This window comes from Rhinolophus ferrumequinum, chromosome 9, assembly GCF_004115265.2.
Source record: "Rhinolophus ferrumequinum isolate MPI-CBG mRhiFer1 chromosome 9, mRhiFer1_v1.p, whole genome shotgun sequence".
NCBI lineage: Eukaryota > Metazoa > Chordata > Mammalia > Chiroptera > Rhinolophidae > Rhinolophus > Rhinolophus ferrumequinum.
This window is the reverse complement of record NC_046292.1, coordinates 37,634,500-37,647,588: the sequence shown is the minus strand read 5'-3', so window position 1 is coordinate 37,647,588 and position 13,089 is coordinate 37,634,500. Positions and strand designations below refer to the sequence as shown.

Here is a 13,089-nt window from a genome sequence, read left to right as displayed (position 1 = left end):
TGAAGGGATAAAAGACAGCAGGCAGAACATAATTTAAGGCACAAAGCTGGCACAGATAAAATGCTGCAGAAAGACCGCCATCAGTGTTAGGAATGGGCTGACCAGAGGAAGACATTTGACCGCCAAAGACTTGAACAGCGTGAGAACTGAGGGGAAGCCCAGGTTTACCCAGCCGGGCTTTGGAGAAGGAGGCGGGAGAGCGCAGACCTCGGCGGCACGCCCCGCCCAGGCCCCGCCCAGGCCCCGCCCCTCCCCTGGCTCACGTGACCGTGAAGCCCCAGTGCTGCGCGGCCTGGGTAATCACTGCTGGACGTGCAAGAGCCATGGCGGGCGTGGTGGACTTCCAGGACGAGGAGCAGGTGAAGTCGTTTCTGGAGAACATGGAAGTGGAATGCAACTATCAATGCTACCGCGAGAAGGACCCGGACGGTGAGCGCTGCCGGCGCGGCCTGGGGACACTTGGGTTCATAGAGCAGGGGTGGGGGCCGACGGCTCACGTGAGCGACCTCTGAGGAAATCTGGAAAGGGTCACGGGCCGGGGACACGTCGGGACGGGGTCTGTGGGACACTGACAACCTTGTGTGTGTTGGAGAGGGGCGGGGTGGGATTAATGAGGACTTGCCAGGTTCGCCAAGGGGAATGCTCCGCCAGACTGAGACTGGAGGCCGGGCCGGGGCTGGGCACGTGGGGTAGAGGAACTGGGGATACGTCAATGAACAGATAAAATTCCCTGTCCTCATGGAGCTTACATTTCAGTAGGGGGAATTGGACAATAAACATAAGGACATAAATGAAATAGTGTGTTAGAAAGTAATTGCAATGGGGAAAAGAACTGACTGAGCAGTGTCAGGAGTTCAGGAGGGCAATTTTAAATGGAGTGGTCAGGGGGAAATCATTGAGAAAGTGGCATTTGAACAAAGCCTTGAAGAAGGTAAGTGAGAGCTATGCCAGGCAGATACCTCAGTTAATGGAAAGGCATGAATGTGCCCTGCGTGTTCTGGGAAGATTGAGTTGACTTGAGTGTGTGGGTGGATGGTGGTTTTTCAGAAGGGGCCACCCAGAGCAGCCAGTACCTTTGGGGTGGTTTTCTTCTTCCTACTTTACTTTTACAGAGGAGGGGGAAAAGGGCACTTGCCCGGCCTTCTAATAGCTTGCTGTCTAGTTTCCAGAACATGATATAGCTATTTCTTGATGCTAACCAACTAGACAGAGTTGTTCTGCAGTTTGATGGCTTAAAAAGAACCCAGGGTTGTTCTTTGAGGCTGGTCTATGTCCTAAGTTTAGAGAGAATTCACAGGAATTGGAGCCACTGAGGAGCAGGATAGTTGGAAAAGATTTCTGGGACTGGTCAAGAGGAACAGGCAAGTGTTGATTAAATGGAGGAGAGGTTGGGAGAACAAAATGCTGTCTTTTGGAAGGTTGAAGTCAGGATGTAGTCAGAAATAAGATTGAAGAGGGAGCCTGGGCCACAGTACGTCAGGCTGTATTGAATGCCAGGATAAGTAATTTAGACTATTCTGTAGGCAACAGAGAGCCATACATGTTTCTGAGGAGAGAGTTCTTGGTAGTGTATTCTGGAGAATATACCGAGCAGTGGCATGGAGAAGGATGGGCATATAAGAAGGACTGGCTGCAGCACTTTAGAAGAAGAGCCTATGAGGAGGCCATAGTGTAGTTATGTAGCTACTGGTATAGTAGTTTCCTTCAAAGTCATCATAATCTCTCATCTGGATTACTGAAATAGCCTTCTAACCTGTCTTCTCTGTTTGCATCCTCATTCCCTTAAAATCTGTTCTTTTCTCATTTATTAGATTTTTAAATAACAAAAATAACACGTTTGCTGTCATCAGTGCTGTTATCAGTCTTCCCCTGGTTAAGTATATTTAACTTCCTCCATATTCATCCAGGTGTATACAAACACATATTTTAGAGTAACCTTTTAAAATGCAAATGTAGTCCTATCAATTCCCTTCTTAAAACCCTCCAGTGGTTTGCTATTGACTTGGAATAAAATCCTAACTCCTTCCTATGTTCCCATTTCATTGTCTTTAAATACCTTGTTTATTCTTTTTCTTTTTAAGATACAATATTTTATTTTATTTATTTTATTTTTTAAGGAGGGCGCAGCTCACAGTGACCCATGCTGGGATCAAACTGGCAACCTTGGTGTTATTAGCACCATGCTCTAACCAACTGAGATAACTGGCCACCCCCAATACCTCGTTTATTTTTATTATCCACATCTCAACTCAGACATCACAGTCCTTAGTGAGGCCCCCCGGGATTGTTCAATCTGTGTGAACCATTCCCCCAACATGCACAAACGAACTATCTTATCATCCTGTTTTATTTCAGTCATAACATTTATTACTGTTTGAATATATCTTGTTCACCTATTTACTTATTTATTGTGTTTCCTCCTCTAGAATGTAATTTTTAGGAGGGCAGGTGACTGTATTCCTAGCATCTGGAGCAGTGTTTGGTACATAGGTGAACACAGATGCTCAAATATTTGTTGAATGAAATGAATGAGAGATGGGTATTATTGGGGATGAAGAAGGGACAGAGGGGAGAGAGATGTTAAGGAAAGGCTCGTTGGGACCAGAGACTGCCAAGAAGAGAAAGTGTATTTCCAGCCCTTTTGGTAGCTGCTGTTTCTACTCTTGTCTTCAGGCTTCACATTCCCGACCTGGCTGAGGAATAAGATAGAGTCATCGAAACATCCCTGTCTTAGTGCTGCAAAGACTAGCACATGGGCCATTTTGGTTTTCTGTGTTTTACTGCTGAACTTCCTGAGAAGTTCCAAAGGTAGCAGAGTTTCAATCCTGGAAGTCCCTGAGTTTTGGGCCTGGCTGACAGGAAGCAGAAGGCCTGGTGAGTGCAAGAGTAAGTGCAAGGACCAAGGTCTCCCCAGTCTGTAGATTTCTCAGTCCCTGCCTAACAGCAAACAATGCCCTTTGTAAGAATGGCTGAACACCACCTGCATTCTTTGTGCTGAGGTTCCCCTGTCGTACCTCAGGAGGGCAGAGGCTGGTCCTAAATGAAAGACATTATGGCCTGCCACACCTGAATCCTCCCCACTCCTGAGCAGCAGCTCCAGACATGAAGAACAGTTCTTGCCCTCTTCTCACAGGTTGTTATCGGCTGGTGGACTATTTGGAAGGGATCCAGAAGAATTTTGATGAGGCTGCCAAGGTGTTGAAGTTCAACTGTGAAGACAACAAACACAGTGATAGCTGCTACAAACTGGGGGCCTATTATGTGACTGGAAAAGGTAAGGTAGGGCCTGTTTTCTTTGGTCTTTGTCATTAATAGTAGTGCTGGCGCCACATCCTGAGACTTTTATTGAGCCCTCTGCAGAAGGGTCCTCATAGGCGTTGGGGAAGCACACTGTAGGAAGATTTGGAGACAAGTTCAGCAGAGAGACAAAGGAAATGGCACAGACTTTCAAGTTAGGCAGACCTTAGGGAATATTATTTGTAAGTAGTAGGACCTTGAGCCAGTCACTTTAATTCTATGTCACGGTTATCACCTGTAAAATGGAGAAAAAAATAGCACTTGTTTCACAGGGTTGTTGTGAGAATTAAATAGGATAATGTAGGTAAAGACATTAGCATGTGCCTGGCCCAGAGGAAGGATCAATAATGATTAATTCCCTTCCATCTATCTTTTCTCCTCTTGCCCTAAATGTAGTTATCACTGGAGTAGTGTTTAAGTTACCTATTGCTAAATAGCAGATTATCCCAACAAACTTATTTTCCCCCCGCTTTCTTCTGCCTCCCCTACCCCAACTCTGGTTCAAGCTGTTGTTTCTCAGTCTAGTTGTGTAGGACACAGCTCCCTGGCCCATGCTGGTATTATGAGCCTTGTGCTCCCCCTGCCCGCCAACCTCCAGCAGGGTGCAGTTCACTGGCCCATGTGGGAATTGAACTGGCGACCCCGGCATTAGGAGCACAGAGCTCCAACCACCTAAGCCACCGGGCCGGCCCCTCCAACAAACTTATTATTTCACATACTTTATGAGGCATAGTTGTGTTTCTCAGGGTCTCTCATAAGTTTGCAGTCGAAACATTAGCCATGGAGCTAGGGCTGCAGACATTTGAGGGCTTGACTGAAGTAGGAGTTTCCGATTCTAAGATGGCTCACTCATGTGGCTGTTGGTAAAGCCGTCTGTTCCTTGTCATCTGTTATCAGGAAACTTCAGTTCCTTGTGACATGGATCTCTCCATGGGCTACTTGTGTATCCTTATGCCATGGCACCTGTCCTTCTCCAGAGTGAGTGATCCGAGAGAGAACAAGATGGAATCCTCAGTGTCTTTTATGACCTACCCTTGGACATCAGACATTTTTCATTTCCATCACAATTCTATTTATTAGAAGTGAGTCAGTAAGTATAGTCCACACTAGGGGGAGAGAACTAAAGAACCTCTTGAAGGCAGGAATATCAAAGAATTTACAGTCATATTTTAAAACCACCACAAATAGGATTATGACCTTTCACAGGCGGCTATTTTTTTTTTTTTTTTTGCTCACTAGATCATGAGTTTTTTGAGGATGTTGTGATTCATTCATCCCTTGTTCCTAGGGCCCAGCCACGCCTGGTTAGAAAGATGTTCACTGAAAGTTTGATGAAGAAAATGTCTTTTTTATTCTCTGGAGCTATGAGGATTATTTTTGCTTTCATGTGGGACATTGGGGGGCTGTGGTAGTCCTTGTTTTGATGAAAAGTTTAGCATCAACTGGAATATCAGTTTCCCTTACAGGAACAGAGGAGCATTTCTTTGATCTAGTAATTCTCCTAGTATCCTGGCCTAAGGAAATAACTGAAAATGCAAATAAAGATTATGTGCAAAGATACTCACCCCAGCATTATTTATCTGGAAAAGTTTTCATTAATTTATAATTTACAAGCAGCACGTAACTGCGTTATATTAATTATATTTTTAAAAGCCTGTGTGCCAACAGTAGTAGCTTAGTTAAATAAATAGTGTTACTTCAGTTAAATGGAATGTTATTTAGCCCATTAAAAAATAATGTTTCTGAATAATTTTTATTGCTATGGGAAAGCTTATGATATAATATTCAGTGAAGAAAGCAGAATTCAAAATTATATATGGTGTGAACTCAGCTTATACAGTGTGCAGAAACAAAAATGTTCCCAGCTCTTGTCTCTGGATTTGTCTCTTCTTAAAGTTTTGGGTTCCTTTTCTCTTCATACCATATTTTACTATATTTTCCACAAAGACTTTGAGTTTCTTATTGAATTAGGGAAAACAAAGGAGGCTGTGAAATTATTTTTTCCCTTCTCTTATACAAACTTATGTGATTAATGATTGTGCCCTGAGACTTTTTTATTTTGCTTAAGTGTTCCTTTGTTGAGCAGACTTTTAGTATTTACTATCTACAGTGAAACAGAGAATTAGATGAGGACCAGTGAGGGGGAAGAAATATTTATACTAATACCTGTTACACTTGGGAGAGCTCAATAAGCATCTTCAGAGAGAGACATGTAAAGTACTGTGGGGGTTCAGTGCTGGGAGATTACCGTCATTAGGACGTGCTGCCATAAAGGAGGAGGCATTGAAACTGGGACAGAGCAGATTTTGTCTGGAGGTGGAATAGAGTTATGTCCCAGGCGGAAAGAAGGTGAGCAGGTGTGATAAAACAGTGTTTAGAGAACAATAATTAATCCTCTGTTAAACTGATGTTCTTAAATAAATCTCTCCAGGTGTTCAAACCAAAGTGGTCACAGAAACTCCCATTAGTAGATTTTTGCTACTCAAGCTCTTTGGATTGCTCTTTAGCACTGCCATGTTGGGCCCTGCCATGTCTAAAGCCAATACTGTTGGCTCCCCCTGCCTAGTTCTGAGCCAAAGGATTTTACAGTCTTCTGGTTTTGCCCTCTGTTCCTAAAAACACATGCAGTGTCCTTTCTTGACAGACTAGTTAATAACTCCTTTTATCAAGGATGGCTTGGAGCAAGAGAAAGAGTGGGAAGCCAAAGAACACACCTTTAGTCCTGAGCACTGATTGAGCCCTGCTTTGTTAAATTGTAAAACATTCTATCAATGTGAACAGGTCTGGTTTGTACTGGTTGCTGCAGAAGCTACTTTGGATTACACACTTAGAGTGACCCAAGGAATGTTTTGGCTAGATGTTTTTATCTGTGAAGCAATCTAAATGTCCTATGAAAGGAAGTGGAAAGTAACTCTTATACACATCTTTTTGATGAAATATTATGCAGCCAATGAAACAGATAATAAGTAGGGTTCTAATGGGGAGTGAAAAAGGTTTATGATTACAACTTAAAAACAAGCCTCAAAAGGATCAGGCTGACTCACCTGTAAATTAGCTACCTGCCAGAATAAAACTCAACAGTCTTTAAAGGAAATCAACAAAATCCAAACTGTACGAAGTATCATTCACAATCTCTAGCATAAAATAAGAAACTACTAAGCAGTAAAAGAACAGTCAGTAGAAAAAGACCCAAATGTGACCAATGTTGGAATTAATAGTCAAAAGTTTAAAAACAGGTATAATAAATATGTTTAAGGGTTTAAATAAAAGATGGACATAAAGAGTGAACAGTTAGGAAATCTCATCAGAGAAACTGAAACTATTGAAAAGAAGTAAATGAAATCCTACAATTGAAAAACATAATATTTGAAATGAAAAGTTTGGGCGACCGGTGAACTCAGTTGGTTAGAGCGTGGTGCTGATAATACCAGGATTGCCGGTTTGATCCCTGCATGGGCCACTGTGAGCTGCGCCCTCCTTAAAAAACAAAAAAGAGGATATAAATATATAATGAAAAGTTCACTGATTAGGCTTAACAGCAAGTTAGATACTTCAAAAGAAAGTAATCAGTGAATTTCAAAGATCAATTACTTAAAGATATGATTATTGATATCATCTAAACCGAAGCACTAAGAAAAAGGACAGAGCCTCAACCTGTGGGGTTCAATATCCATCACTCTAGCATACGTGTATTGGAGTCCCAGAAAGAGAAGAGATTGGGGCAGAAAAAAAATTTAAAGAAATATTTCCAAATTTGATGAAAAATATCAGTCCACAGATCCATGAAGCTCACTGAATCCAAGCAGGATAACCAATGAAGACCACACCTAGACACTTATTACCAATTTGCTGAAAACCAAAGACAAAGAAAAATCATAATAATAGAGAAAATGACATTGAAGGGAACAACGGTGAGAAAACAACCACTGATTTGTCACCAGAAACTATGTAAGCCAGAAGACAAAAGAACATCTTTTAAATGCTGAAAGAAAAAAGTCAAATTTGAATTCCACTTTAGCAAAAATATCTTTAAAAATGAAGATGAAATAAATTCATGTTTAGGTAAACAAAACCTGAGAGAATGTCACTAGCAGACCTATACTACAAGAAATAAAATTGTTTGGGTTGATAGAAAATGGTAACAGATGGAAACTAGGATCCATACAAAAGAATAAAGCACATTAGAATATGTGTGACCGTAAGACATTTTTCTCATTTCTTAATGTATTTAAAAGTCTGTTTAAAGCAAAAATAATAGCAGTGTATTGTGAGGCTTATATATAGAGAAGTAAAACAAAAAGTAATATACATGGAAGTAAAACATGACAGCAATAGTACAAAGGATGGGAATGTGGTAAATTAAAGTATACTCTTGTAAGATTCTTAACATGTGAAGTGGTATAATATTAATGCATGGCAGATTGTGGTAAGTTAAGGATATATATTATAATCACTAGATAAACCACTGGAAAAAGAAATATAACTAAAAAGCCAATGATGAGAATGAAATGGACTTAGAAATATGCAATTTAAAACGCAAAAGAAGAAAGGAGCAAAAAACATTTGGGACAAGTGGAAAACAAGATTGTAGACTTAAACCCAATGTATCAATAATTTCATTAAATGTAAGTAAACAGGTAAAAGGCAGAGAATGTCAGGCTGGGTATAAAAGAAAGACCTAGCAATGTACTATTTAAATATAAAGGTGAGAGGAGTACATTCTCAAAATTGAAAGAACTCAGGGACATAGAATCTATGATCTTTTCTTTTTTCTTATTTTTTTAAATTAGTTTCAGGTGTACAAAACAATGTAATAGTTAGACATTTATACCCCTCACAAAGTGCTAACTCCCTCCCCCAATCTACTACCCCTCTGACATCATATATAGCTGTTACAGTTCCACTGACTCTATTTCTTATGCTGTACTCCACATTCTGTGATTATATATATATATATATATATATATATATATATATATATATATATTAACTTATAGTTTAGACTCATTATTATTCAGCTTCAGCTTCGGGTGTACACTGCAGTGGTCAGGCACCTACACCGTCTATGAAGTGGTCTCCCTAATAAGACAAGTGCCCATTGGATACCATATAAAATCTTTACAACATTATTGATTATATTCCCCAAACTGTCTTTCATATCCCGGTGGCAATCCTGTGGTTACCGACTGAGCTTTCTAATCCTCTCACCTTCTCCCTCATCCCCACCCCCCACCTATCTAGCAACCCTCAGTTTTTCCTCTATATCTGAGACTGTTTCTGATAGTTTGTTCATTTATTCAGCTCTTTAGATTCCACGTATAAGGGAGATATATGGTATTTGTCTTTCTCCGTCTGACTTATTTCACTTAGCATAATGTTCTCTAGGTCCATCCATATCGTTGCAAATGGTTAGATTTCATTCTTCTTTATGGCTGAGTAATACTCCATTGTATAAATGTACCACAGTTTCTTAATCCAGTCATCTACCAGTGGGCATTTCGGTTGTTTCCATGTCCTGGCTATTGTGAATAGCGCTGCAATAAACATAGGGGTGCATAAATTTTTTCGAATTAGTGTTTTGGATATCTCTGGATAGATACCTAAGAGTGGAATTGCTGGGTCATCAGGTAGTTCCATTTCCAGTTTTTTGAGATACCTCCATCTATGCGCTTTTCTAGAAAAACCTATCTGATAAGCAATAAAGAAATGAATCAAGAGGAATAATTCAGGAATGGAGACACTCTTATGGAAAGATCAGTGGTGAGCAGAATCCATTTAGAATGAATATGGGACTAAGTAGATTTTATCGAATAGAATGTAAATGACATAAACCTTTATGACATACAAACACTGTGCATTTGCTGAGTACTTATTATCTTCCATGCTCTTTGTAAGAATGCATTTAAGCTTCCAACATATGAAGTAGATCCTGTTATCCTTATTTTACGCATGAGGAAGACTGAGGCTTGTTGATGTTAAATAATATGCTAAGGTCACACAGCTGACAACTATTGGAGCTGGGATGGGAGCCTAAGTTTTCTGGCGACAGAGCCTGGGCTTCATTAACCACTGTGCTCTTTCCCTAAGTTGCAGTAACATAACCTCCCAAAAGTACAAGGTGGGAGAGGAGCGATGGGAGGAAGTGTGAGATGCCAGTATCCTCACATTTTCTCGTTGTGAGTCAATACTGTCAGAAATTTAGTTGAAAAATAAAAACAATGACTCTGACCTTTTAATATTTTTAATAATATCTTTGTAACTCTAAGGGCCCATTTAGGAAATTTCTCTAGTGAAGAAATATTCGTTTGCAGTTCAGCAGCTTCTTCAGTTTCATTTCAGTTTGGGTTTCTTTCCATAAATTCAAGTAAAATCAAAGTTAGTTTTTAAATTTACAAATAGCATGTGTAATCCAGTTTTTCAAAGTATTTCTATCTTGCTGTCGATTCAGCCAGCCAGTATTTAATCTGAACACATACTACAAAGGTGACTGGAATGGTAATCTCTGAATGAGAGCGATGGTTATTTCTAGGTGGTGTATTTGGGATGATTTCTTTCTTTAAAAAATAATGTTAAGAGGTAGTTAAAATGTTTATATTTTTTGAGAATGGGTGATGGTACATGGGGATTTGAAATTTTCCATTAAAAAAAACGAACTAAAGAAAAAAAGTGAGTGCTGCAACTATCTCTGCTTAAAATGACCTATTAGCAGTTTCCCATTTACTGCTTCTAGGATTAAGTACAGGATCCTTAATAAGATCCGCCAGACCCTGCGTGATCTGACGCCTGCCGGCCTCCCCAGCCTCCCTTCTCCAGTGATTTCTATGTTCTATCCACATGGGCTCCTTTTTATGTCTTATTCCTGCTACCTGGAACAACCCATATTTTCTTTTCCTTCTTTTTTCCGTTATTTCACAACGCAAATGTCACTTCTTTGGGGAAGCTTTCCTTGACCTCACCCCCTCGTCTAGGACACCCCGTAGTCTATGATGCATTCTCATAGCACTCTGTTCTTTTCCTCCATACATTTGTCACACTTACACATTTATTTGTGTAGTTGTTTAATGTCTCTCATTAGACCATAAGATCCACAGGAAAGATCCAGAACTTAACACGGTAGTTGGCAAATAATACACATTCAGTATATATTTAAATTAACAAACATTTAACAAAGTTCTAAGAAGATGCCATGTTCTCTCTGTAACCCCATAAAGTAGCTATTATTATCACTTCTACTTTTTGCTTCCTTTACCTGTTTGGGCTGCCTCATAAGATCTCCTTTGACCAAGATTCCACGGCTAAAAAACCTGGAACGTCAGTGCACTATACCAAGTCACCTTCCTTTCATGCTGCCTTAGCTCAAGGTATATGAACTTTATTTAGGAATTGTTCCCTAACTTTGGCTTGAGACATTCAGGTTTTGTCCTGGCTTGGGTTTACTTTTTTCTTCCCTTTCCTTCCTCTCAGGTGGACTGACCCGGGACCTGAAAGCTGCCTCCAGCTGCTTTCTGATGGCGTGTGAGAAGCCTGGAAAGAAGTCTGTGGAGGCATGTCACAATGTTGGTCTCCTGGCACATGATGGACAGGTCAATGACGATGGCCAGCCTGATCTAGGGAAGGCCAGAGACTATTACACAAGGGCCTGCGATGGCAGCTATGCCTCTAGCTGCTTCAACCTCAGTGCCATGTTCCTGCAGGGTGCCCCTGGCTTTCCCAAGGACATGGGCCTGGCATGCAAATACTCGATGAAAGCCTGTGACCTGGGCCATGTCTGGGCCTGTGCCAACGCTAGCCGCATGTACAAGATGGGGGATGGTGTCGATAAGGATGAAGCCAAAGCCGAGGTGCTAAAAAATCGGGCCCTGCAGCTGCATAAAGAACAGCAGAAAAACGTCCAGCCTTTAGTGTTTGGGTAGTGTGACCCACCCTCGTGGGCAACAGCTTGAGGCTGGCACCTCCTATTTCTGATGCAGCCCTTGGAGGCCAACCTGCTGGAGCAGGAAGACTTGGGACTTAATGTCAGTAGCTCTGGTTACGTAGACCCATTGCCCCAGAGTGTCACCTACTGGATGTAGCCTGAAGTGTTTATTTATTCCTTTAACTGGTATGTTCTGTGAAGATACTCACATTAATGGGGTCTTAGTTCTCAGACTCTTGTACCTCTATGATAAACAGTGATCTAGAGAGACAGAGAGATTTTGGGGACTGGGAAGGAGAGACAAAGAGCAGGAATTTGGAAAACCTAGCAGCTGCAGAGCCTGAAGGAATCAAACATTATATTACCATCATCATCATGATTATTTTAGTTCGGAGGGCTTGAAAATCAGAAAGTGTCTTGATCTACATAATAGAGGGCTTAAGGATCTAAGAACAGCGAAATAGTCACGACTGCCACCCTCTGACTTATGTAATCATTGGTGTGGGCTCCCTTTTTGCCTTTAGAGTCACATTTTTCAATATATTTCATAGAGATTGGGAGGGGTAAAGGTCGTTATGGTTCAGGGTAGCTAAAGAGGATGAAATATAAGCCCTTCCTTAGTGGAGACATTCAGAGTTAAAATTAGCACCCCCGGTCCACTCATCTGGTACTGCTCATCACGCATGGGAAACAGACTATTCCCAAGGCAACTTCAGGTAGGGATTTATAAGCATTATGTTTTGTGACACATTTTGTCCCTCAGAACTGAAACTTTTTAACTGTCCGTGTGAATAAACTATTTTGATTGATTGGTAGTTTTGTTACTAGTGTTCTCTCCAGATTTCCTGACTGGGGTAGAGATTATGTTCTTTGGTGTGGTTGTGCCTTTTCTTTTAAGAACGTTTGCTTTTTTTCTATCATCTTCCTAACTTGTCACTAGGGGGCAAGCTTGTCATTTTCCTGCTGATCACAGGACCATTATTTCTGTCACCACCTACAGTTTGGGCTTCCACTTTTGCAGCTGTTCTACAAGGGTTGCTTGCTGTGTGGATGAAGGTTTGTAAGCATAGCCTGCCAGCTTCTCAAGTTGATAGAGGAGAGGGACTTTCCCAAGAACAGAAAAGTTTCAAAAAGTGACTATTTAAAAAATGTAAAGTAGCTTTTGCTGTATTTCAAATAAACTCTGTAGGTCAACAAACATATGAAAAGATGCTCAACATCACTAGTCATTAGGGAAATGTAAATCAAAACCACAATGAGATAATTACCTTACACCTTTCAGGATGGCTGTTAACCAAAAAAAAAAAAAAAAAAAAAAAAAGTGTTGGAGAGGATGTGGAGAAACTGGAAGCCTTATTCATTATTGGTGGGTTCCTCAAAAAATTAAATATAGAATTACCATATGATCCAGCAATTCCACTTCTGAGTACATATTCAAGAGAATGGATAGCAGGGTCTCAAAGAAAAATTTGTACACCCCTGTTCATAGCAGCAATCATAATAGCCAAAATATACAATGGAATGTTATTCAGCCTTAAAGGAAATTCTGATAAACACTATAACATGGATGAACCTTGAAGACACGTTAAGTGAAACATAAGCCAGTCACAAAAAGACAAAACACTATATACATATTTTAAAAATGCTGTGTGATACTTAGATGGGGTATCTAAACTCAGAGACAGTAGAATGGTGGTTGCCGTGGTCTGGAGGGGTGAGGGGTGGAAATGCAGAGTTTAATGGGTATAGTGTTTCAGTTTTGCAAGATGAAAAACTTCTGAAGATTACTTGTACAAAAATGTGAATTCACACTACTAAACTGTATATTTAAAAATGGTTACAATGGTAAATGTTATGTGTATTTTACCACAATTTTT

General features: G+C 40.5%; 1 protein-coding gene across 1 annotated transcript; it reads left to right on the top strand.

Moving 5' to 3' along the window:
- Window positions 1–266: 266 nt before the first annotated feature.
- On the top strand, window positions 267–12,022 carry LOC117027842 (cytochrome c oxidase assembly factor 7). Its single transcript, XM_033116007.1, has 3 exons — window positions 267–429; window positions 3,134–3,274; window positions 10,762–12,022. Exons 1-3 carry the CDS (start codon window positions 324–326, stop codon window positions 11,208–11,210), a joined length of 696 nt encoding a protein of 231 aa, XP_032971898.1. The 5' UTR covers window positions 267–323; the 3' UTR covers window positions 11,211–12,022.
- The last annotated feature ends 1,067 nt before the right edge of the window (window positions 12,023–13,089 follow it).

Excerpts from the sequence above, each read along its gene's own strand:
- LOC117027842 (XM_033116007.1), top strand. The coding sequence starts at position 324 with ATGGCGGGCGTGGTGGACTTCCAGGACGAGGAGCAGGTGAAGTCGTTT. Across the intron at positions 430-3,133 it reads CCGCGAGAAGGACCCGGACG|GTTGTTATCGGCTGGTGGAC; the intron begins GTGAGCGCTGCC and ends CTCTTCTCACAG. Across the intron at positions 3,275-10,761 it reads CTATTATGTGACTGGAAAAG|GTGGACTGACCCGGGACCTG; the intron begins GTAAGGTAGGGC and ends CCTTCCTCTCAG.